The 26,254-nt window shown below is 42.9% G+C and overlaps 1 protein-coding gene across 8 annotated transcripts in view; it reads right to left on the reverse strand.

Moving 5' to 3' along the window:
* FBXW11 (F-box and WD repeat domain containing 11) overlaps window positions 1-26,254 on the reverse strand; it is a 510,738-nt gene that overhangs the window by 96,579 nt on the left and 387,905 nt on the right. For all 8 annotated transcript variants that reach the window (XM_044280893.1, XM_044280896.1, XM_044280900.1 and 5 more), the window contains one exon: window positions 23,595-23,783. In XM_044280893.1, the coding sequence (XP_044136828.1) occupies window positions 23,622-23,783 (162 nt within the window). In that variant the 3' untranslated portion in view covers window positions 23,595-23,621. The remainder of the gene's footprint in view (window positions 1-23,594; window positions 23,784-26,254) is intronic.

Consider the following 26,254-nt stretch of genomic DNA (forward strand, 5'->3'; position numbering starts at 1 on the left):
TGCATGTCATTCGGAAATCAAGGTGCCAGAGTCTGGAGGAAGACTGGGGAGAGGGAAATGCCAAAATGCCTGGTCCAGTGTCAAGTACCCACAGTCAGTGATGGTCTGGGATGCCATGTCAGCTGCTGGTGTTGGTCCACTTTGTTTTATCAAGGGCAGGGTCAATGCAGCTAGCTATCAGGAGATTTTGGAGCACTTCATGCTTCCATCTGCTGAAAAGCTTTATGGAGATGAAGATTTCATTTTTCAGCACGACCTGGCACCTGCTCACAGTGCCAAAACCACTGGTAAATGGTTTACTGACCATGGTATTACTGTGCTCAATTGGCCTGCCAACTCTCCTGACCTGAACCCCATAGAGAATCTGTGGGATATTGGGAAGAGAAAGTTGAGAGACGCAGGACCCAACACTCAGGATGAGCTTAAGGCCGCTATCGAAGCATCCTGGGCCTCCATAACACCTCAGCAGTGCCACAGGCTGATTGCCTCCATGCCACGCCGCATTGAAGCAGTCATTTCTGCAAAAGGATTCCCAACCAAGTATTGAGTGCATAACTGAACATAATTATTTGAAGGTTGACTTTTTTTTGTATTAAATATTTGATGAAATATGCTAATTTTTTGAGATAGGAAATTTGGGTTTTCATGAGCTGTATGCCAAAATCATCAATATTAAAACAATAAAAGGCTTGAACTACTTCAGTTGGTGTGTAATGAATCTAAAATATATGAAAGTCTAATGTTTATCAGTACATAACAGAAAATAATGAACTTTATCACAATATGCTAATTTTTTTAGAAGGACCTGTATATATGATAAATGTCATTTGCTGAAGTGAGACAACCCCTTTAGGGACCAGGCTGTTTTTTGGAAGTTTAACATGTGTCATTTTGTGTGAGAACTTTGGAACACTTAGGCCCCTTTCACACGAGCGAGTATACCGCACGGGTGCAATGTGTGAAGTGAACGCATTGCACCCGCCCTGAATCCTGACCCATTCATTTCTATGGGGCTGTTCACATGAGCGGTGATTTTCACACATCACTTGTTTTTTGCGTGAAAATAGCAGCATGCTCCTCTTTGTGCGTTTTTTACGCAACACAGGCCCCATAGAAGTGAATGGGGTTGCAAGAAAATCGCAAGCATCCGCGGATGCGCTGCGATTTTCACGCACGGTTGCTAGGAGACGATTGGGATGGAGACCCGATCATTATTATTTTCCCTTATAACTGAAAATAATAGCATTCTGAATACAGAATGCATAGTAAAATAGCATTGGAGGGGTTAAAAAATAAATAAAAAATTATTTAACTCACCTTAATCCACTTGCTCGCGCAGCCTGGCATCTCCTTCTGCCTTCATCTTAGCTTTGTGTAGCAACAAGGACCTTTGGTGACGTCAGAGTCATCACATGATCTTTTACCATGGTGATGGATCATGTGATGACCGGAGTGACGTCACCACAGGTCCAAAGAGATGCTGGCTACGCGAGCAAGTGGACTAAGGTGAGTTAAATAAAAAAAATTGAACCCCTCCAGCGCCATTTTACTATGCATTCTGTATTCAGAATGCTATTATTTTCCCTTATAACCATGTTATAAGGGAAAATAATACAATCTACAGAACACCGATCCCAAGCCCAAACTTCTGTGAAGAAGTTTGGGTACCAAACACACGCGATTTTTCTCACGCGAGTGCAAAACGCATTACAATGTTTTGCACTCGTGCGGAAAAATCGTGGGTGTTCCCGCAACGCACCCGCACATTTTCCTGCAACGCCCGTCTGAAAGAGGCCTTACTTTAAATGCAATTTACAAAAACCCACTTTTTAAAAGGACCAATTACATTATGAATAGGGTTGAGCGAACCTGAACTATAAAGTTTGGGTTTCACCGAACTTCAGGATTTTTGGACTTCGGACCCAAACATTTCAGAGCAGCCAATCAAAAAGCATTTAACTGTGTGACCTTGGAAGACATCACAGCCATGTCTACTAATGGCATGGCTGTTATTGGCCAGTGCAGCATGGGACCCTGCCGCTATATAAGCTGCACGTAACTCTGCTATGCTTAGTGTAGGGAGAGGATGCTGCTGGTGCTTTGAGGGAGAGAATAGGACAGAATCTGTGATCAGAACTCCGTCTGTTAGTTAGGAGGGCGGCATTGGCGGCCATTTTATGCAAGCTCAGTGCACCAGCACTGCATCTGAGCTTTTGTGACATTCAAATCCAAGCTTGAAATACTGCACTAATATTTTTTTTTTTTTTTTTTTTTTTTTTTTTTTTTACTTTTTGGGCAAAATACAACATGTGGAGCCTTTGCAGGAATAGTCAGTGCGCAATTTAAGCTAGAAATACAGCCATAATAGTCTGGATTTTTAAAAACATCCTTTTTTGGCAAAATACACAATTTTAAAGCCTTTGCAGAATCAGCATGTGTGAAATTCAAGGGTTATATACTGCGGTCATATTCAGTTATTAAACACCTGTTTTGGGCAAAAAACTTTAATTGCGGCCTAGTATGGATCTCTACATGTGAGATACACACTTTAGATACTGTAGTTATATTCTTCTATTAATAAAACACCCTTTTTGGGCAAAATACACAATTTGAAAGCCCTTCATGCAGCAGAACGTGTGAAATTCAAGGTTTATATACTGCATATTCTGCTATTAAACACCCCTTTTGGGCTAAAAACTTAATTTTGCAGCCTTTGCTGCATATGTCATTGTGAGATACACACTTTAAAGGTTGTCTGTCACCTCCATATGGCCATATACAGTGCTTACATGGCTCTGTAGCACACCTATACAGGATTGTAACAGTACCTTTGAATTTAGACTTGCACCAGCAGGAAAAACTAAGTTTAATTCATATGCAAATGAGAACTCGCAAGTGTGCAGGGGCGGCGTTCAGTGTGTAAGTGCCCAGGCTGCTCTGCCTTCTTTTCACTTTACTCCTCCCCAGCCTTTGCCTGCCCTCCAAGTCCGGACCTATCGATGAGGCAAGAGACTTGGAGGGCGGGAAAAGGAAGAGGATGGGGAGGAGTAAAGTGAAAATAAGGCAGAGCAGCCTCGGCACTTACACACTGAACTCAATTTTTACTACTGGTGCAAGACTAAAGAAAATAACAAAAGTACCGTTACAATCCTGTATAGGTGTGCTACAGAGCCATGTTAGCACTGTATATGGCCATATGGAGGTGACAGACTCTCTTTAAATACTGTGGTTCTATTCAGTTATTTGAAAAACAACCATTCTGGGCAAAAAAAAATAATTGCGGCCTAGTCTGCATCTGTACGTGTGAGATACAACCTTTATATACTGTCGTTCTATTCTGCTATTAAATAAACACCTATTTAGGGCAAGATCTTAAATTTGAGAAATATGAGAAAAGCGTCAAATAAGGGACGTGGCCCAGGTTGTGGTGCTGCTGGTGGAGCTCCTGTTGCATGAAGAGGACGTGGTCGATCTGTGCCAGCTACACGCACAAGTGAAACCCCTTCCTCAGGTGCGAGTAGGCGACAGAACCTGCAGTGGCATTTGGTCCGGCCTAATGCGGCTCTACGAATGGTGAGGCCAGAACAAGTACAGGCGATAGTAGATTGGGTTGCTGACAGTGCCTCCAATTCCTGCACATAATCTCTCACCCAGTCTCCTGCTGAAAGACCACAGCTGGCACCTGCAGCCAATGTCCATCAGTCTTTCACCTCACCCCCTTGCAAATCAGCCAAGCAGTCTGAGCCCCAAGTCATGCAGCAGTCTCTTCTGCTTTTTGATGATTCTGTCAGCAGGGTTTCCCAGGGCCATCCACCTATCCTTGCCCCAGAAGTTGAAGAGATTGAGTGCACCGATGCCCAACCACTTGTGTTTCAAGATGAGTACATAGGACCATCGCAGCACGTCTCGGATGATGATGAAACACAGGTGCCAACTGCTGGGACAGACTAACAAGGAGGGCAGGGGTGAAGACTGGGTGGAAGATGATGTGGAGGATGGTGAGGTCCTCATTCCCACATGTAATCAAAGTCATGCAAGTGACCTATGTAGTTCGGAGGAATAGGCAGTAGTCGCAGAGAGCTAAAAGCAAAGCAGAAGAGGGAGCAGGGTGCAAAAGCGGAGCAGTCGTCCCCTAGAGAGTACACCTGCTACTACCCACCACAGCAAGGGACCGAGCACACCAAAGCCAGTTCCAAGGAGTTCCCTGGCATGGCAGTTCTTCGGACAAGATGCTGACAAGACACGAGTGGTTTACACGCTGTGCAATCAGAGACTAAAGCGAGCACAACCTGCATGACCAGGCATTTAAGTGCAAAGCACGAGCTGCAGTGGAGTAGACACCTCAAAAACCAAGAAAGGTCTCTGGCTCCAACTGCTTCCTCTTCTGCTGCAGTCTTGGCCTATTTATCCACCTCTGGAGTGACAGTGCCACCTGCTGCCCCGCAAACAGATGATCTGCCAGCAACACCACCACCTGGGTCACCAAGCATCTCCACAATGTCCCACGGAAGCATTCAGCTCTCCATCTCCCAAACACTGGAGAGGAAGTACCCCCTACCCACCCACGATCCCTAACCCTGAATGCCAGCATTTCTAAATTACTGGCCTTTGAAAAGCTGTCATTCCGTCTGGTGGAGACAGAGTTTTACTGCGCAACGCCATCTGTGGCAAGGTGCACCTCACTACGGATACGTGGACCATTAAGCGCGGTCAGAAACGTTATATCTCCATAACAGTACACTGGGTAAATGCAGTGGCGGATAGCAGTTTGGCGCATGTCCTTCCACCACGAGGATTGCAGGGCGCTTCAGTTTGCCTCCTGTTGCTTCCTCCTCCTACTCTGCTTCCTCTACCGGCTCCTCATCCGGTCAGCGTAACACCTTCACCACCAACTTCAGCACAGCAGCCAGGGGTAAACGACAGCAGGCAGTTTTAAAACGTATCTGTTTGGGGGACAAACCCCACACCGTGCAGGAGCTGTAGACAGGCCTTGAACAACAGACTGATGAGTGGTTGGTGCTAGTGAGCCTCAGCTGCAGCACGCACACGAAAGTCGCTCTACGGAACAGCACCACCAATGACTGTGCCTCCATGCGAGACCTGTATTCCTTGTCGCGCTGTTTCGAGTACTCCACCAACATGGCCAGTGCCGATAACGCTGTTCTCAGCGTTACTATTCCACTTATATGCCTCCTTGAAAAAACGCAGCTGGCGATGATGGAAGAGGATGTGGCACAGGAGGAGGAAGAGGGATTATTTCGTAGGGTTTCCGGCCAGTCATTCACAAGTGGCTCCGAGGGTGGGTTCCTGCACCCACAAACGTTAGGTACACAATTGTCCAGCCAGGGCACAGATCTGATGACGAGGTGGAGGATGAGATGGAGGAACCTTGTTCACAGCAGGGTGGCACCCAGACCAGCACGCCACAACAACCAGCACCACCAGCTGATATGGAATGTCTTAGCAGGAGGCAGCATTTCACCAACATGGTGGAGAAGTGTGTGTGCACACGCCTAAACGTACTGAATAACGGGTCTGCCCCCTTCAACGTCTCCAAATTGGGCACATGGCCTGAGCTTGCCCTTTTACACCTTGGAGGTGCTTGCCTGCCCTGCAGCCAGTGTATTATCTGAACGTGTGTTTAGCACGGCAGGGGGCGTCATCTCAGACAAGCGCAGCCGCCTATCCGCAGCCAATGTGGACAAGCTCACGTTCATTAAAATGAACCAGGCATGGATCCCACAGGACTTGTCCATACCTTGTGCAGAATAGACATGTATACCAGCCTTAACCAGCCATTGTTATACTACAGCGCAATTGCTCATTCTTGCATTTTGGATATTTCACGCTCTTTTGGCTACCTCGTCCTCCTCCAACACTGCTTCCATCTACAACGCTACATCCACCGCCTCCTCAAACCCCTACTCCATATTGACCTCCACCTCATAAATCAAAGTTATTATTTTTTGTGCGTATTTTCTTTTATTTCACTTCAGTACTTTGTTACATTTTCGGGTGAGATTCACCATTTTTTTGCTGTGATGTACCACTGCTATACCTAGTAGACAGGTTAAAGAAATTCACCAATTTGTCTGTTACCTTTTCGGGTGAAATTTACCAATTTTTTGGTGTGATGTACCATTGCTATACCTAGTAGACAGGTTAAAGAAATTCACAAATTTGTGTTACATTTTTGGGTAAAATTCACCAATTTTGGGTGCGATGTACCATTGCTGCTATACCTAGTAGAAATGTTTGAAAAAAAATGCACAAATTGTTCAGGTGAAATTCACCAATATGGGTGTAATATACCCTCCTCTACCTAGTTGACAGCTTAATAAATTTCCCTAATTTTTCTTTTACATTTTTGGGTGACATTAAACATTTTTTTTTTCTATCATAGACCCCTGCTCTACCAAGTAGACCGGTTAATAAATTTCACTAATTTTTCTGTTACATTCTTGGGTTGACATAATACAATTTTGGACGTGAATAAACTCCTGTGCGGCAATTACCCACTCCCGACTTGGGGAGGTAGTGACACTCTTAAGATGCCCTGTTATGTGAATGATTAATAAAAATTTATAGGGAATGTCACTGTGGTATTTTGGATTTGAAATAAAGAAGAATTTCTAAAATTTTATTTCCTGTTACCTATGTAACAAGGAATAAAATTTTAGAAATTCTTCTTTAATTCATGTGTGCCACCTGCTTTCATTCAATGCTTAAACTTAAACAAGTTGCCCCACATTTGTGCTTCAATACTTTGTCCCATTTTTCCACTCTATCAAATTTAATTTGAAACAATTAAACTGCCTTGGATGTGGTCTCTCTTTCTCATGCTCCCTCTCCGGCGTGGAACCCCGATTCGCCGATGACCGTCATCAACGTGGTAGGCTCAGAAAAGAACATTGAAAGTTGATAGAGAAGATATCCAAATGGATTTTGGACGTCACAGGGACGTGCGATCAGGCAGAAGTTATCTAGCGTCAACAAAGCTGCAGCAGGACCTCTCCTGGCTAAAGTTCCCTAATCCAAAATCCCTTGGATGTGGTAGCCCTTTCTCAGGCTCCCTCTCCGGCCTGAAACCCTGAATCCCCGCCACCCGTGATCACCATGCTGGGCGCATAAAAGAACATCGAAAGTTGATAGAGAAGATATCAAATTGGATCGTGGACATCACAGGGACGTGCGACATGGTGGAGCAGTATGTATGCACACGCCTACACGTACTGAATGATGGGTCTGCCCCCTTCAACTTCTGGGTCTCCAAATTGGGCACATGGCCTGAGCTTGCCCTATAGGCCTTAGAGGTGCTGGCCTGCCCTGCAGCCAGTGTATTGTCTGAACGTGTGTTTAGCACGACTGGAGGGGGGTTATCACAGGTTATATTTCCCAATGTTTTGGGGTGTACCCCAATTTAAAAACCACTGCTTCCACCTACACCGCCACATCCACTGCCTCCCTCAACATCCTATTCCATATGGATCTCTTCCTCCTAGATCAAGATTATTTTTTATTTTTACGTATTATATGTTATCTAAAGTCATTTCCCTATCCACTTTTGTTTGTTGAGCACTTGCCATGCTCTTAACCACATTTTGCAGCCCTCTAGCCCTTTCCATTACATTTTTACAACTATTTTAGTGCTCAAAAGTTCGGGTCCCCATTGACTTCAATGGGGTTTGGGTTCAAGTTCGGGTCCCGAACACAAACTTTTTTGTGACGTTCGGCTGAACCCGTCAAACCCGAATATCCAGGTGTCCGCTCAACTCTAATTATAAAGTCACTTTGTGGGGTTAACATACTAGAAACCACCCATAAATTACCACAGCACTCTTCAGTTTATGCAAAAAAACAAAAACAAAATAACCTGTTCTTTTTATTTCATCAGCAGCATACAATGTAATGTTTAGACTTAAAGAAGTCTTTATCAAGCAGTTTGTTCCAAGAGGTACCTTAGAACCGAACCAGAGTTCTGGAAAAGGTTTTTAACCATAGAAATTAATTTTTGAAGTTATTACCCAAAGTCTCGTCTGAGCCAATGCATTCTAATACTGTACGGAGTGCTCGCTCCATACAGTATTCAAACGAAGTTTAATGCGAATCGACTTCGGATGTTTCATTCAAAGTTGATTTGCTCATCAGGAGACTAGCTAAAAATGAACTTATATCTAACGTGGGGAGTAGCTCTAGGCAGGTGGTAGCAGGGAGTGACACATGGACACAATCAGGTTAAAGTCCAAAAACACTGTTTTATTAACATTTTAAAATAAAAGATAAATTGCCTTAACTCAGACACAAAAATGCCTCTAACTAATACATACATAGTCTCTTTCTATATGAGTGCCAGACCCACACTATGGTTCCACAGAACTAGGTGGCAAACACAGTTTACCTTGGTTGGTATAGCATCAGTCCCCAGGTGCTGCACCCCCTTTAATTCTCTGAAGGAATATATATCAGGCTCCTAATGAGCCACATAACCCACATGAGCTAGGGAAAAATCTGAGATGGAGTGAAGGGTCCCACTGCCAACCTAACATTCCACAAAAAGCAGGCCCACAATAGATTTCACAAAAAGGTCTATGGCGGCTATGCTTGACATAGATGAACACTTTCCTGCTTTCCATGGCTATCTCAGCCAGCTCACAGGTGGAGGCAGACAAATCTTGGGTTTCACCATACACAATAAAATCTGCTGAGTGTAGGAAGGTGCAAGGGTCTGTCGTTGACAGAAGGCATGTGTCACCGAGGTTACTGGCCTCTGTGGAGTAAGAGACAGTTTTCATATGTCAGCAACAGTTGCTGTTTGACACCTAGCTATTTAGCATACTTACTGGAAGTAGTCAAAGTGCTGGGTGGGGGACTACTCCCCACGTTCCAGGCCGGGTCTTGATTGTTCATGTGTTTGGTAATAAGTTACTGTTTCCGATCCGCAAAAAAACGGATCAAACAGGGAAACCATAGGGATATGTTTTGTGCAGTAACGGAACGGAGGATGACTTAAATCAGAGAAAAAGAAACCTTAGATGAGGAACAACGGATCCCAGTAAAACAGACCGCAAAACAACGGTCGTGTGCATGAGCCCTAAGGCTACATTCACACACCCGTAGTGTTTTCAGATCTGTGAAAAACGGATGCCAGCCCATGTGCATCCAATTTGTTGACCGCACATGGCCGCCACTATCATAGAAAATGCTTATTCTGGTCTGTACAAGAATAGGACATGCTCCATATTTTTTGTGGTGTGCTGTCCGCATATTTTGCGGCCCCATTGCGGCCCCTAAGGGCTCATGGACACTGCCATTGTCATCCTGTGCCCATATTGCAGCCCACAAACAGCAGCATATGGGTACAGGCCATGTGCAAACCGTATCATGGATACGGACCCATTCACTTTCCTTCTGCGTTGTTACAGCCAAATGCGGCACTGGCAGCGGACCCCAAACACCAGTGTACCTTTCCTGACCTCAGCTGCAAGACCCCCTGTGGCATCATAATTGGTTAGCAACTTTGTCGGAGCTGCAATGGGCCGATCTTTACGGACAGACCAATCACAACAATCAGGCTGCAGGAGGGAAGGCAGAAAGACATCAGGGTGCACTTAGCTGACGTGGCTGCCTGCTGAGCAGAGCAGCCATCTTGCCACGGGGACTGGATTTCAGTTGCATCACACATGTACGGCACTGGTCTTTAAGTCACTGTCCGCAGCGCCACACATGTACAGGTCGCCTATGGATAAAGAAGGACTTGCTACTGAAGCCTATTAGTATCAATCTACATTGCAAGGAACATACCAAGGAACATGAGTTTTTTTTTTCTACATGGTGTTTTACAAGAACTTGTGTTAATATTTTTTTATACATAAGTTATCCTACCCCCAAACAGGAGTTCTACTTGCAGTATTTTGTTTATTCAAGACCGTATGTCAATAATGATTCATATGCAAATTATCCCTAAATGGGCATGTTTGGCTCCAATTTCAAGCACTTGCTATATATATATATATATACATATACACACATACATACAGTACAGACCAAAAGTTTGGACACACCTTCTCATTCAAAGAGTTTTCTCTATTTTCATGACTATGAAAATTGTAGATTCACACTGAAGGCATAAAAACTATGAATTAACACATGTGGGATTATATACATAACAAAAAAGTGTGAAACAACTGAAAATATTTCATAATTCTAGGTTCTTCAAAGTAGACCTTTTGCTTTGATTACTGCTTTGCACACTCTTGGTTTTCTCTTGATGAGCTTCAAGAGGTAGTCACCTGAAATGGTTTTCACTTCACAGGTGTGCCCTGTCAGGTTTAATAAGTGGGATTTCATGCTTTATAAATAAGGTTGGGACCATCAGTTGTGTTGTGGAGAAGCCAGGTGGATACACAGCTGATAGTCCTATTGAATAGACTGTTAGAATTTGTATTATGGCAAGAAAAATGCAGCTAAGTAAAGAAAAACGAGTGGCCATCATTACTTTAAGAAATGAAGGTCAGTCAGTCCGAAAAATTGGGAAAACTTTGAAAGTGTCCCGAAGTGCATCAAGCGCTACAAAGAAACTGGCTCACATGTGGACCGCCCCAGGAAAGGAAGACGAGAGTCACCTCTGCTGCGGAGGATAAGTTCATCCGAGTCACCAGCCTCAGAAATCTCAGGTTAACAGCAGCTCAGATTAGAGACCAGGTCAATGTCACACACAGTTCTAGCAGCAGACACATCTCTAGAACAACTGTTAAGAGGATACTGTGTGAATCAGGCCTTCATGGTAGAATATCTGCTAGGAAACCACTGCTAAGGACAGGCAACAAGCAGAAGAGACTTGTTTGGGCTAAAGAACACAAGGACCAGTGGAAATCTGTGCTTTGGTCTGATGAGTCCAAATTTGAGATCTTTGGTTCCAACCACTGTGTCTTTGTGCGACGCAGAAAAGGTGAACGGATGGACTCTACATGCCTGGTTCCCACCGTAAAGCATGGAGGAAGAGGAGTGATGGTGTGGGGGTGCTTTGCTGGTGACACTGTGGGGGATTTATTCAAAATTGAAGGCATACTGAACCAGCATGGCTACCACAGCATCTTGCAGCGGCATGCTATTCCATCCGGTTTGCATTTAGTTGGACCATCATTTATTTTTCAACAGGACAATGACCCCAAACACACCTCCAGACCGTGTAAGGGCAATTTGACCATGAAGGAGAGTGATAGGGTTCTGCACCAGATGACCTGGCCTTCACAGTCACCGGACCTGAACACAATCGAGATGGTTTGGGGTGAGTGAAGGCAAACGGGCCAACAAGTGCTAAGCATCTCTGGGAACTCCTTCAAGGCTGTTGGAAGACCATTTCAGGTGACTACCTCTTGAAGTTCATCAAGAGAATGCCAAGAGTGTGCAAAGCAGTAATCAAAGCAAAAGGTGGCTACTTTGAAGAACCTAGAATACAACATATTTTCAGTTGTTTCACACTTTTTTGTTATGTATGTAATTCCACATGTGTTAATTCATAGTTTTGATGCCTTCAGTGTGAATCTACAATTTTCATAGTCATGAAAATAAAGAAAACTCTTTGAATGAGAAGGTGTGTCCAAACTTTTGGTCTGTACTGTATATAAATATATATATATATATATATATGTGGATGGAAACGAACAGCACATCCAATAGAAAAATGCTAAATTTATTCGACCACAGTGGCATAGTGAGGCGACGTTTCGGCTCAAAACACAGAGCCTTTCTCCATGAGGCGACGCCGAAACGTCGCCTCACTGTGCCACTGTGGTCAAATAAATTTAGAATTTTTCTATTGGATGTGCTGTCTGTTTCCATCTACATACCTTGTGTAAGCAGTGACAACCCTGGATATAGCACCCGCTATATTTTTTATATATTGGTGCTGCCACACTCTTCTTTTTATACACACACATACACATATACATATATACAAACCGGTTTCCAAAAAAGTTGGGACACTAAACAAATTGTGAATAAAAACTGAATGCAATGATGTGGAGATGGCAAATGTCAATATTTTATTTGTAATAGAACGTAGATGACAGATCAAACGTTTAATCCGAGTAAATGTATCATTTTAAAGGAAAAATACGTTGATTCAAATTTTCACGGTGTCAACAAATCCCAAAAATGTTGGGACAAGTAGCAATAAGAGGCTGGAAAAATTAAATTTGAGCATAACGAAGAGCTGGAAGACCAATTAACACTAATTAGGTCAATTGGCAACATGATTGGGTATAAAAAGAGCTTCTCAGAGTGGCAGTGTCTCTCAGAAGCCAAGATGGGTAGAGGATCACCAATTCCCACAATGTTGCGCAGAAAGATAGTGGAGCAATATCAGAAAGGTGTTACCCAGCGAAAAATTGCAAAGACTTTGCATCTATCATCATCAACTGTGCATAACATCATCCGAAGATTCAGAGAAATCTGGAACAATCTCTGTGCGTAAGGGTCAAGGCTGTAAAACCATACTGGATGCCCATGATCTCCGGGCCCTTAAACGACACTGCACCACAAACAGGAATGCTACTGTAAAGGAAATCACAGAATGGGCTCAGGAATACTTCCAGAAACCATTGTCAGTGAACACAATCCACCGTGCCATCCGCCGTTGCCAGCTGAAACTCTACAGTGCAAAGAAGCAATTTCTAAGCAAGATCCACAAGCTCAGGCGTTTTCACTGGGCCAGAGATCATTTAAAATGGAGTATGGCAAAATGGAAGACTGTTCTGTGGTCAGACGAGTCACGATTCAAAGTTATTTTTGGAAATCAGGGACGCCATGTCATCCGGACCAAAGAGGACAAGGACAACCCAAGTTGTTATCAACGCTCAGTACAGAAGCCTGCATCGCGGATGGTATAGGGTTGTATGAGTGCGTGTGGCATGGGCAGCTTGCATGTCTGGAAAGGCACCATCAATGAAGAAAAATATATTCAGGTTCTAGAACAACATATGCTCCCATCCAGACGTCATCTCTTTCAGGGAAGACCCTGCATTTTTCAACAAGATAATGCCAGACCACATTCTGCATTAATCACAACATCATGGCTGCGTAGGAGAAGGATCCGGGTACTGAAATGGCCAGTCTGCAGTCCAGATCTTTCACCTATAGAGAACATTTGGCGCATCATAAAGAGGAAGGTGCAACAAAGAAGGTCCAAGACGATTGAACAGTTAGAGGCCTGTATTAGATAAGAATGGGAGAGCATTCCTATTTCTAAACTTGAGAAACTGGTCTCCTCGGTCCCCAGACGTCTGTTGAGTGTTGTGAGAAGAAGGGGAGATGCCACACAGTGGTGAAAATGGCCTTGTCCCAACTTTTTTGGGATTTGTTGACACCATGAAATTCTGATTCAACATATTTTTCCCTTAAAATGGTACATTTTCTCAGTTTAAACTTTTGTTCTGTGATTTAAGTTCTATTCTGAATAAAATAATAGAAGTTGGCACCTCCACATCATTGCATTCAGTTTTTATTCACGATTTGTATAGTGTCCCAACTTTTTTGGAATCCGGTTTATGTGTGTGTCTGTATATATATATATATATATATATATATATATATATATATATAAAAATATATATATATATATATATATATGTGTGTGTTTTTTCTCTGTCTATAGCACATTCAGCGTTTGAGGAAGGGACAGGTCCCCGAAACATGTCTTTTGGATATTATTTAATTTATTGGTTTACATAAATAAAAGGAATATCGTTTGGAAAGAGCTGGTCCAGGATCCTTTTGTTTTTAAAATGCCAGTGCCAGTGCAACGGACAAGTGAAGGGTTAAAAGAAGGATAGGCTCAGTGGAATTCACACAACTGACCTATATGTAATATAAAGAAATAAGAAAAACGGCGTACCATTGGAGGTTCAGCTGGCACTTTAGATTTTTTTTATGTATAAACAGATCGATACTATGTATGTATATTCAATCACAATTTTAATCATGGAGATATTGTGTTTATACATTATAATCATGCAATTATTGTATTACGGTAACTGTTTAGTTTGATTATATAAGTATATGCTGGAATCACTCGATACACTGAATGGTTAAATTGTTCACTTCTATCACATGATTTGATTCGGGTATTTATACCCATGTGTGACACTATTGTAATGCTTGACAAATGCCCCATTGTGTGGGCTGAAACGTTGCCTGGGAATAAAGGGGTCATACCTTTTTACCACATTTGGAGTGCTGCCTATTCTTTGGATATACTACATTAGAGGAAGGATTTTGCACCCTAACTACTTTTTTCACTGTGCTGCTGTTACTCTTTGGAGATATATATATATATATATATATATATATATATATATAATGTATCAAAAAACGAGGCAGCACTCCAGAGTAGACCCTTTATTGACCCCGCTGCAACGTTTCAACCGCTCAATGCAGTCTTTATCAAGCATATAAAATGGTGTCTCAAGGATATTTATACCCAAAATGCATAGCAGCAGATTAAGAGACAATTAAACAATCATATCATATGATAGTGTGTAAAAATACATAAAACCATTTAATAGTGAGAATACAAATCACGAGTAAGGCACTAATATAGCGCTAATAAAAAATGTGCAAAATATTTTTTTCAAACCTGATTAATTCATACAGCATATAGTGTGTAAATTATACCCAATTAACCACTTCAACCCCCTTAATGACCAGGCCACTTTTTATACTTCTGCACTACACTACTTTCACCGTTTATTGCTCGGTCATGCAACTTACCACCCAAATTAATTTTACCTCCTTTTCTTCTCACTAATAGAGCTTTCATTTGGTGGTATTTCATTGCTGCTGACATTTTAACTTTTTTTGTTATTAATCGAAATTTAACTATTTTTTTTGCAAAAAAAATGACATTTTTCACTTTCAGCTGTAAAATTTTGCAAACAAAACGACATCCATATATAATTTTTTAGCTATATTTATTGTTCTACATGTCTTTGATAAAAAAATATGTTTCGGTAAAAAAAAAAATGGTTTGGGTAAATAAGCGTTTACAAACTATGGTACAAAAATGTGAATTTCCGCTTTTTGAAGCAGCTCAGACTTTCTGAGCACCTGTCATGTTTCCTGAGGTTCTACAAGGCCCAGACAGTACAAACACCACACAAATGACCCCATTTCGGAAAGTAGACACCCTAAGGTATTCACTGATGGGCATAGTGAGTTCATATAACTTTTTTTTTTTTTTGTCACAAGTTAGTGGAAAATGATGATTTTTTATTTTTTTTTCTTACAAAGTCTCATATTCCACTAACTAGTGACAAAAAATAAAAACTTCCATGAACTCACTATGCCCATCACAAAATACCTTGGGGGTGTCTTCTTTCCAAAATTGGGTCACTTGTGGGGTAGTTATACTGCCCTGGCCTTTTAGGGGTCCAGATGCGTGAGAAGAAGTTTGAAATCAAAATCTGTAAAAAATGACCGGTGAAATCCAAAAGGTGCTCTTTGGAATGTGTGCCCCTTTGCCCACCTAGGCTGCAAAAGAGTGTCACACATCTGGTATCGCCATACTCAGAAGAAGTTGGGGAATGTGTTTTGGGGTGTCATTTTACATATACCCATGCTGGGTGAGAGAAATATCTTGGCAAAAGACAACTTTTCCCATTTTTTTTATACAAAGTTGGCATTTGACCAAGATATTTATCTCACCCAGCATGGGTATATGTAAAATGACATCCCAAAACATATTCCCCAACTTCTCCCGAGTACGGCGATACCACATGTGTGACACTTTTTTGCAGCCTAGGTGGGCAAAGGGGCCCACATTCCAAAGAGCACCTTTAGGATTTCACCGGCCATTTTTTACAGATTTTGATTTCAAACTACTTCGCACACATTAGGGCCCCTAAATTGCCAGGGCAGTATAACTACCCCACAAGTAACCCTATTTTGGAAAGAAGACACCCCAAGGTATTCCGTGAGGGGCATGGCGAGTTCCTTGAATTTTTTATTTTTTGTCACAAGTTAGTGGAATATGAGACTTTGTAAGAAAAAAAAAAAAAATAATCATTTTCCGCTAACTTGTGACAAAAAATAAAAAATTCTAGGAACTCACCATGCCCCTCACGGAATACCTTGGGGTGTCTTCTTTCCAAAATGGGGTCACTTGTGCGGTAGTTATACTGCCCTGGCAATTTAGGGGCCCTAATATGTGCGAAGTAGTTTGAAATCAAAATCTGTAAAAAATGACCTGTGAAATTCTAAAGGTGCTCTTTGGAATGTGTGCCCCTTTGCCCACCTAGGCGGCAAAAGTGTCACACATCTGGTATCGTCGTACTCAGGAGAAGTTGGGGAATGTGTTTTGGGGGGTGTCATTTTACATATACACATGCTGGGTGAGAGAAATATCTTGGCAAAAGACAACTTTTCCCATTTTTTTAATACAAAGTTGGCATTTGACCAAGATATTATCTCACCCAGCATGGGTATATGTTAAATGACACCCTAAAACACATTTCTCAACTTCTCCTGAGTACGGCGATACCACATGTGACACTTTTTTGCAGCCTAGATGCGCAAAGCGTCCCAAATTCCTTTTAGGAGGGCATTTTTAGACATTTGGATCCGCTTTCGGGCCCCTAAAATGGCAGGGCAGTATAAATACCCCACATGTGACCCCATTTTGGAAAGAAGATACCCTAAGGTATTCAATGAGGGGCATGGCAAGTTCATAGAATTTTTTTGGGAACAAGTTAGCGGAAATTGATTTTTTTTGTATTTTCTCACAAAGTCTCACTTTCCGCTAACTTGGGACAAAAATTTCAATCTTTTATGGACTCAATATGCCCCTCACGGAATACCTTGGGGTGTCTTCTTTCCGAAATGGGGTCACATGTGGGGTATTTATACTGCCCTGGCATTTTAGGGGCCCTAAAGCGTGAGAAGAAGTCTGGAATATAAATGTCTGAATGGAGCCTTACAGGGGGGTGATCAATGACAGGGGGGTGATCAGGAAGTCTATATGGGTGATCACCCCCTTGTCATTGATCACCCCCCCTGTAAGGCTCCATTCAGACGTCCGTATGTGTTTTGCGGATCCGATCCATGTATCTGTGGATCCGTAAAAATCATACAGACGTCTGAATGGAGACTTACAGGGGGGGGTGATCAATGACAGGGGGGTGATCAGGAAGTCTATATGGGTGATCACCCCCTTGTCATTGATCGCCCCCCTGTAAGGCTCCATTCAGACGTCCGTATGTGTTTTGCGGATCCGATCCGTGAATTCGTAAAAAAACATACGGACGTCTGAATGGAGCCTTACAGGGGGGTGATCAATGACAGGGGGGTCATCAGGGAGTCTATATGGGATGATCACCCCCCTGTAAGGCTCCATTCAGACATTTGTGTGTTTTTTGCGGATCCGATGATCCGTAAAACACATACGGACGTCTGAATGGAGCCTTACAGGGGGGTGATCATCCCATATAGACTCCCTGATGACCCCCCTGTAAGGCACCATTCAGACGTCCGTATGTGTTTTGCGGATCCGATCCGCGGATCCGCAAAACACATACGGATGTCTTAATGGAGACTTACAGGGGGGTGATCAATGACAAGGGGTGACCAGGGAGTCTATATGGGGTGATCACCCCCCCTGTAAGGCTCTATTCAGACGTCCGTATGTTTTTTGCAGATCCGATCCGTGGATCCATAAAACAAATATGGACGTCTGTATGGAGCCTTACAGGGGGGTGATCATCCCATATAGACTCCCTGATCACCCCCCTGTAAGGCTCCATTCAGATGTCCATATGTGTTTTGCGGATCCGATCCGTGGATCCGTAAAAACACGGACACTGCAGATCCGCAAAACACATACGGACGTCTGAATGGAGCCTTACAGGGGGGTGATCACCGACAGGGTGGTGATCACCCCATATAGACTCCCTGATCACCCCCCTGTAAGGCTCCATTTAGACATTTCTTTGGCACAAGTTAGCGGAAATTGTTTTTTTTTTTTTTTTTCTTACTAAGTCTCATATTCCCCTAACTCACGGGTGTCAAACACAAGGCCCGCGGGCCGAATCCGGCCCGCCAGACCTCGTCATGTGGCCAGCGTTGCCGCCGCCGGCCGCCAGCCTTCACCTTTTATTATCACTTCCTGCAGGCGGCCCCTGCAGGAAGTGATAATAAATCGCATAATGAGCGGCAGGGCTCTTTTTCTGGCGTTCCGCCATCTTTTGACATCGCAGCCTGCCATGCTCCAGCATCGCAGGCTGCGATGTATCAGCGGGGAGGGACTGGGAGGAGGAGCTGGGGGCCGGTGCGTTCACTGTGCTCCGGCCCCCAGCTCCAGTAGTTATAAAATGTGTACAATTAATAACGATTCTATTCATGAGGCCCCCTCTGCAGTAGAACATTCAATATAGCCACATCCTACTCACAGGGCTGTTATCTTAATGCTGGCCGGCCTACTTTCTGAATGAAGGAGGCGGCGCAGGCATGTGACGTCAGTCGTGATGCTGCCGCTCGTCTGCCCGGCCGGACAGCATTAAGATAACAGCCCTGTGAGTAGGATGTGGCTATATTGAATGTTATACTGCAGAGGGGGCCTCATGAATAGAATCCTTATTAATTGTACACATTTTATAACTAGTCTGTACTAGAGCGGCAATGGGGATGGCACTGTTATGGGGTGGGTGGGGGTCTGTGGATGGCACTGTTATGAGGTGGGGGGTCTGTGGATGGCACTGTTATGGGGTGGGGGGGTCTGTGGATGGCACTGTTATGGGGTGGGGGGTCTGTGGATGGCACTGTTATGGGGTGGGGGGGGTCTGTGGATGGCACTGTTATAGGATGGGGGGGTCTGTGGATGGCACTGTTATAGGATGGAGGATCTGTGGATGCCATCCCCAGATCCCCCATTAACAGTGCCATCCCCATCTGGGGGGTTTCTTTGCTGGGCTGGACTTTTATAGCCCCCCCAAATTTTACTTGCATCCCTGTTCTCTAAAGGGGCGGTTTTAGGGGGCGGTCCTAGGGGTGGGCAGATCCCCCATAAGTGTCACCCACAGATCCCCCATAAGTCCGATACAACCGGCCCGTTGAGGATGACCAAACTGCTGTTGCGGCCCCCGATGAATTTGAGTTTGACACCCCTGCCCTAACTTGTGTCAAAAAATTAAATCTCATATGAACTCACCATACCCCTCACGGAATCCAAATGCGTAAAAAAATTTTGACATTTATATTCCAGACTTCTTCTCACGCTTTAGGGCCCCTAAAATGCCAGGGCAGTATAAAAACCCCACATGTGACCCATTTCGGAAAGAAGACACCCCAAGGTATTTGCTGAGGGGCATATTGAGTCTATGAAAAATTGAACCTTTTTGTCCCAAGTTAGCGGAAAGGGAGACTTTGTGAGAAAAAAATATTAAAATCTTCTATGAACTTGCCATGCCCCTCATTGAATACCTTGGGGTGTCTTCTTTCCAAAATGGGGTCACATGTGGGCTATTTATATTGCCCTGGCATTTTAGGGGCTTTAAAGCGTGAGAAGAAGCCTGGGATCCAAATGTCTAAAAATGCCCTCCTAAAAGGAATTTGGGCCCCTTTGCACATGTAGGCTGCAAAAGAATTTTCACACATGTGGTATCGCCGTACTCAGGAGAAGGTGGGCAATGTGTTTTGGGGTGTCTTTTTACATTTACCCATGCTGGGTGAGATAAATATCTCGGTCAAATGCCAACTTTGTATAAAAAAAAATGGGAAAAGTTGACTTTTAGAGATATTTCTCTCACCCAGCATGGGTATATGTAAAAATACACCCCAAAACACATTGCCCTACTTCTTACGAGTATGGCGATACCACGTGTGACACTTTTTTGCAGCCTAGGTGGGCAAAGGGGGCCCACATTCCAAAGAGCACCTTTAGGATTTCACAGGGCATTTATAACACATTTTGATTTCAAACTACTTCTCACGCATTAGGGACCCTAAAATGCCAGGGCAGTAATAACTACCCCACAAGTGACCCCATTTTGGAAAGAAGACACCCCAAGGTATTCCGTGAGGGGCATGGCGAGTTACTAGAATTTTTTATTTTTTGTCACAAGTTAGCGGAAAATGATGATTTTATTTTTTCCTTACAAAGTCTCATATTCCACTAAATTGTAACAAAAAATAAAAACTTCCATGAACTCACTATGCCCATCACGAAATACCTTGGGGATTTCACAGGGCACTCCTTCACTGTATTTGCAGCTACCACGTCTGCAGGAAGGCTATTCCATGCATCCACTACTCTCTCAGTAAAGTAATACTTCCTGAAATTAGTTTTAAATTAGAGGGGCAAAGGTTTAAAAGTATGTCCTCTTGTAGCAGTTTTTCTTCTTTTAAATATTCTCTCCTCTTTTACCTTGTTGATTCCCTTTATGTATTTAAAAGTTTCTATCATATCCCCTCTGTCTCGTCTTTCTTCCAAGCTATACATGTTAAGGTCCTTTAAATAGTTATTTGTAAGTTGTGATTGTATTACCAGTAGATTATATATGCTATTTATACATGAATCTCTATATGTACATGTACTAATGGTCAGGTACTGGATGTGAGTTGGTTAGTAGTGTATATCCAGTAGAGAGTATATTGGAGGAATCTGGATATACTTTATATACATACACATTATTAGCCACATTTGCCTAGCATCCAGGGAGGGCAGGACCAGAGGCAGCTTAGTGTTGTGGTGTCCTCTATGTATTGTGTTATCTGTAGGGTCTGTATCTTTATGTATAATGTCCATTGCTTTGTCATCTCTGTTATCAGTAAACTAACTTTATATATAAGTTTCTGCAAGGGTTGTATGTTACTCCTGGGGTGTATGAAGGACTGGAGGGATGTATAGAATACACAAAATAATCGGATTATATAGGAAACAAAGACAACAGCTTAGGAACAGAATAAAAGGCACAAAATACAGAGATAGACATAAATCTCCGATCAGCAAAATTCTCTTCATCAGCGCCTCATGTGGATGTGAACCCAAGGCAGCAGTATATTACTAAGGTCCCACTGAAATGAGTATGGACACTGGGTGGTTTACCTGACTGATTAACTATATTAATTCACAGAGGCACGATCCCTTCCCTCAGTGGCTCAATTTACACTGATCATTGTACATACGCTTTGATTTTTGAGGAAGTGCACTAGTTGTGTAAGGTAATTGTTTTTACCCCTCTGCACACTATGCGGTTACGACGGTGAACGTGGCGGTTCAAAATACTGATCAATGAGTAAAGCAGATAACCCCTTTAAAGTAGGATTTGGAAATTTTCTTGCAAAAATTTTTGGGGGGAAAAATCTTACAACTGAAAGTGAAAAATTGCTTTTTTTTGCAAATATTTCGGTACATTTCGATTAATAACAAAAAAGGTAAAATGTCAGCAGCAATGAAATACCACCAAATGAAAGCTCTATTAGTGAGAAGAAAAGGAGGTAAAATTCATTTGGGTGGTAAGTTGCATGACCGAGCAATAAACGGTGAAAGGAGTGTAGTACAGAATTGTAAAAAGTGGTTTGGTCATTAAGGGTGTTTAAGCTAGGGGAGCTGAGGTGGTTAAAGTCTCATGCACACGACCGTTATGTGCATCCGTGTCCGTTGTTCCGTTTTCCGTGATTTTCTGTGGACCCATTGACTTTCAATGGGTCCGTTGAAAACTCGGAAAATGCACCGTTTGTCATCCGCGTCCGTGATCCGTGTTTCCTGCCCGTCAAAAAAATTTGACCTGTCCTATTTTTTGGACAGATAACGGTTCACGGACCCATTCAAGTCAATGGGTCCGTGAAAAAACACGGAGGCACACAAGATTGTCATCCGCGTTCGTGATCCGTAGCGAACTTTCGCACAGATGGATCCGCAGATCTGTCTGCACAACAGCTTTTTCAGATCTGAGTTTTCACATCATGAAAACTCAGATCCGACAGTATATTCTAACACAGAGGCGTTCCCATGGTGATGGGGACGCTTCAAGTTAAAATATACTAAGAACTGTGTACATAACTGCCCCCTGCTGCCTGGCAGCACCCGATCTCTTATAGACGGCTGTGATCCGCACAATTAACCCCTCAGGTGCCGTATGCCCTGTAAGAGATCGGGTGCTGCCAGGCAGCAGGGGGCAGTCCCCCCTCCCTCCCCAGTTTTAAATTTATTGGTGGCCAGTGCCCCCCCCTCCCTCCCCTGTATTAAATTCATTGGTGGCCAGTGTGCCCCCCCCCCTCCCTCCCCTGTATTAAATTCATTGGTGGCCAGTACGGCCCCCCATCCCCCCTTGTATTCAATTCATTGGTGGCCAGTGCGGCCCCCCCCCCACCCCCAATTAAAATCCCCCCCTCACTGGCCACCAATGAATTTAAAACTGGGGAGGGAGGGGGGTCTGCCCCCTGCTGCCTGGCAGCACCTGATCTCTTACAGGGGGCTATGATACGCACAATTAACCCCTCAGGTGCGGCACCTGATGGGTTAATGTATAGTGTATCTGGTCACTGTATGGTGGTGCTATCCAGTTACTGTATGGCAGTTTTATCTGGTCACTGTATGGAGGTGTTATCCAATAACTGTTTGGCCATAATTGTAACCCCTTTCCTGCCTAAGCCACCATTTTTTGGACCTGGCATGAGTGGGAAAAAGTTGCAGATTGCCGACCACCAGTACCAGGCTGTGCGCTCTACCAGTACATGGCAACCACCCCCTCTCTCTGTGTACTAGTGCTTATTCTGACACTAAGGCTGGGTTCACATCACGTTTTTGCCATCCGTTTAATGTATACCAAAAAAGTATACATTAACAGATGCCTCAGACCATACAAAAATAACATATGTTAAAGTATGTATTTTTTTTTTACTGGACTCTGCAGGATACAAAAATGTAGTGTGCTGCACATTTGTTTGTACAAAAATATGCTGTGCCCCCTCCATACAGTATAACACCCAGTGTGGGGACTACTGGTGGGTCAGTATTCTGAATGGAGGGCCACTGTGGGGTCATTCTACTATGTGGGGGGCCCACTGAGATTTATCGCCCAAGGGCCCACATGAACCTGGAGCCGGTCCTGTATATGTGTGGGTATATATATATATATATATATATATATATATATATATATTTTATGATAATGCCTCCCCTCAGTGCTCTCGGTATAGATATATTACATACCTTGAACCACTTTATATACATATGTATTATTTATTTATTTTTTTACTTAAGACAAAAAGTTAGCTGGAGGTGTGTTGTGCGAACTCATGCACACTTTGTTATGTGACTTAACAACTTAGTTATGATGGTACAACTGCCTCCTGGACTAAAATAAATAATCAAAAGTATTCAAAACAGCTATGTAGGTTAATGGAAGAAAAGCATAATATGACTTGAACACAAAACCGTAAAGCAAAATATTTTCAAATTGACTGAATTCATAATTTTTTAAATGCCATGTGTAAACAAACAAAGACTTAGTACAGAGGAAATGCTTCCGGTATGAAATGATATCATATCTTACATATATTAAACCTCTTTCCCCATAAATATTAATGATATCTAAAATTACCTGGTCAGGAATTAAAAGTGCATGATGCTATCTGGAGATGTAGGTATATGTCCTAGATGGAGAGCGAGTTTCATTTGGAGCATTTGTAGGAACATTCAAAAAATCCCAGATCAAAATGGTGTCATCATGGGAGCTGCTAATAATTTGGAATTCATCAAACTGCAGCCGAAACACACGTCCCGAATGTTCCTAAACAGAGTGAACAATTTGTTTACAGATTGTGTAATTATAAAAGAAATAAGCCAGAGATTGTAAATACAAAACAAGCAGGTTTGCATTAATTATAATATAAAATTGGAACTCAATAAATAATGGTGCAATATGGCAACCTTCCAATCAAAAGAAAAAAATGCTATAAACTAGTATAGATTTATGCTGTTGTGTGTGCCGTACTTAAAGATTATGGAAGGTGGTCAAGCAACAGGGCTGCATGAGATAGTTTGGAAGGGTCATTGTTAGTGTGTGTTTTTTTTTTTTTTTTCCAGGTGTAGTTGTGCAATGTCTCGAGATACTATGTTTAACCGCTTGCCGCCACTGTAACGCCGAAAGGCTCAGATCTCAGCGACGCCTATTGGCGGCATCCCGTGAGACCTGAGATTTCACAGGATTGTGCAGTAAACAAGTTGAACTACAGCCTGCCAGCGCTGATCATTGGTTGGCAGGCTGTAGATTTTTAAAATAACCAATGAAATAGGTATGTCAGACGCTATTTTGTAAATGGCGTCTGATATACCTGCTACCTGCTCCTTTGGTGGCCCCTTTTGCTTGGATCGACCACTAGAGGACACAGGCAGCTCTGTAAGTAGCACCAAACATCACACACTCACATCCCCCCCCTTCCCCGTCACCTATTAACCCCTGATCACCCCATATAGACTCCCTGATCACCCCCTGTCATTAATCACACCCCTGTAAGGGTCCCTTATCACCGCCAGTTACTTAGCTACTTGTTAGGTAGTTAGCGCCCAGCCCACTGCACCGCAGTAACTGATTAGTCGCTGATTAGCTGTCGCTAATCAGCACTAGTACTATATAGTATCTGTAAGTGATCAAGACTGATCGCAATCAGATCTACACTCACCTAAAGAATTTTTAGGAACACCATACTAATACGGTGTTGGACCCCCTTTTGCCTTCAGAACTGCCTTAATTCTACGTGGCATTGATTCAACAACATGCTGATAGCATTCTTTAGAAATGTTGGCCCATATTGATAGGATAGCATCTTGCAGTTGATGGAGATTTGAGGGATGCACATCCAAGGCACGAAGCTCGCGTTCCATCACATACCAAAGATGCTCTATTGGGTTGAGATCTGGTGACTGTGGGGGCTATTTTAGTACAGTGAACTCATTGTCATGTTCAAGAAAGCAATTTGAAAGGATTCGAGCTTTGTGACATGGTGCATTATCCTGCTGGAAGTAGCCATCAGAGGATGGGTACATGGTGGTCATGAAGGGTTGGACATGGTCAGAAACAATGCTCAGGTAGCCCGTGGCATTTAAACGATGGCCAATTGGCACCAAGGGGCCTAAAGTGTGCCCAGAAAACATCCCCCACACCATTACACCACCACCACCAGCCTGCAGAGTGGTAACAAGGCATGATGGATACATGTTCTCATTCTGTTTACGCCAAATTCAGACTCTACCATTTGAATGTCTCAACAGAAACGGTGAATTGGGGTACCAGCTTCTAGGTGGACCAAGCGATCAACCAGCTGCAGCACTGATGTGCATTCTGACAGAAGCATTGCTCTGCTGTCAGATTACACAAAAGTCGGTGTATGCGGCGCTGCAAGACGAGATTTCTCCTCCTGTGTTTTGGGGTGTATTTTTACATATACCCATGCTGGGTGAGAGAAATATCTCTGTAAATTGACAACTTTGTTTAAAAAAATTGGAAAAGTTGTAATTTACAAATTTAGATATTTCTCACACACAGTATGGGTATATGTAAAAATACACCCCAAAACACATTGCCCTACGTCTTCTGAGTACGGCGATACCACATGTGTGACACTTTTTGCAGCCTAGGTGCGCAAAGGAGCCCAAATTCCAATGAGTACCTTTAGGCTTTACAGGGTTTCTAACAATTTAGCCCCGCCCAAAATGCCAGAACAGGAAACACACCCCACAAATGACCCCATTTCGCAAAGTAGACACCCCAAGATATTCACTGAGGGGCATAGTGAGTCCGTGGGAGATTTTTTATTTTTTTTGCCAGAAGTTAGCAGAAATGGAAACTTTATTTATTTTTTTTTCTCAGAAAGTGTTATTTTCCACTAACTTGTGAAAAAAAATTAAATCATTCATAAACTCACCATGCCCCTCCGCGAATACTTTGCCGTGTCTTCTTTCTAAAATGGAGTCATTTGGGGGGTATTTATACTATCCTGGCATTCTAGCACCTCAAGAAACATGACAGGTGCTCAGAAAGTCAGAGCTGCTTCAAAATGCGGAAATTCACATTTTTGTACCATAGTTTGTAAACGCTATAACTTTTGCGCAAACCAATAAATATACACTTATTGATTTTTTTTATCAAAGACATGTAGCACAATAAAATCTGACACAAACTTGTATAGAAATGTAATTATATTTGAACAATTTAACCAGAGAAAGTCAAAAATACACTTTTTTTTTTTTTTTTAGAAAATT

The sequence above is a fragment of the Bufo gargarizans genome, chromosome 2, assembly GCF_014858855.1.
Source record: "Bufo gargarizans isolate SCDJY-AF-19 chromosome 2, ASM1485885v1, whole genome shotgun sequence".
Lineage (NCBI taxonomy): Eukaryota > Metazoa > Chordata > Amphibia > Anura > Bufonidae > Bufo > Bufo gargarizans.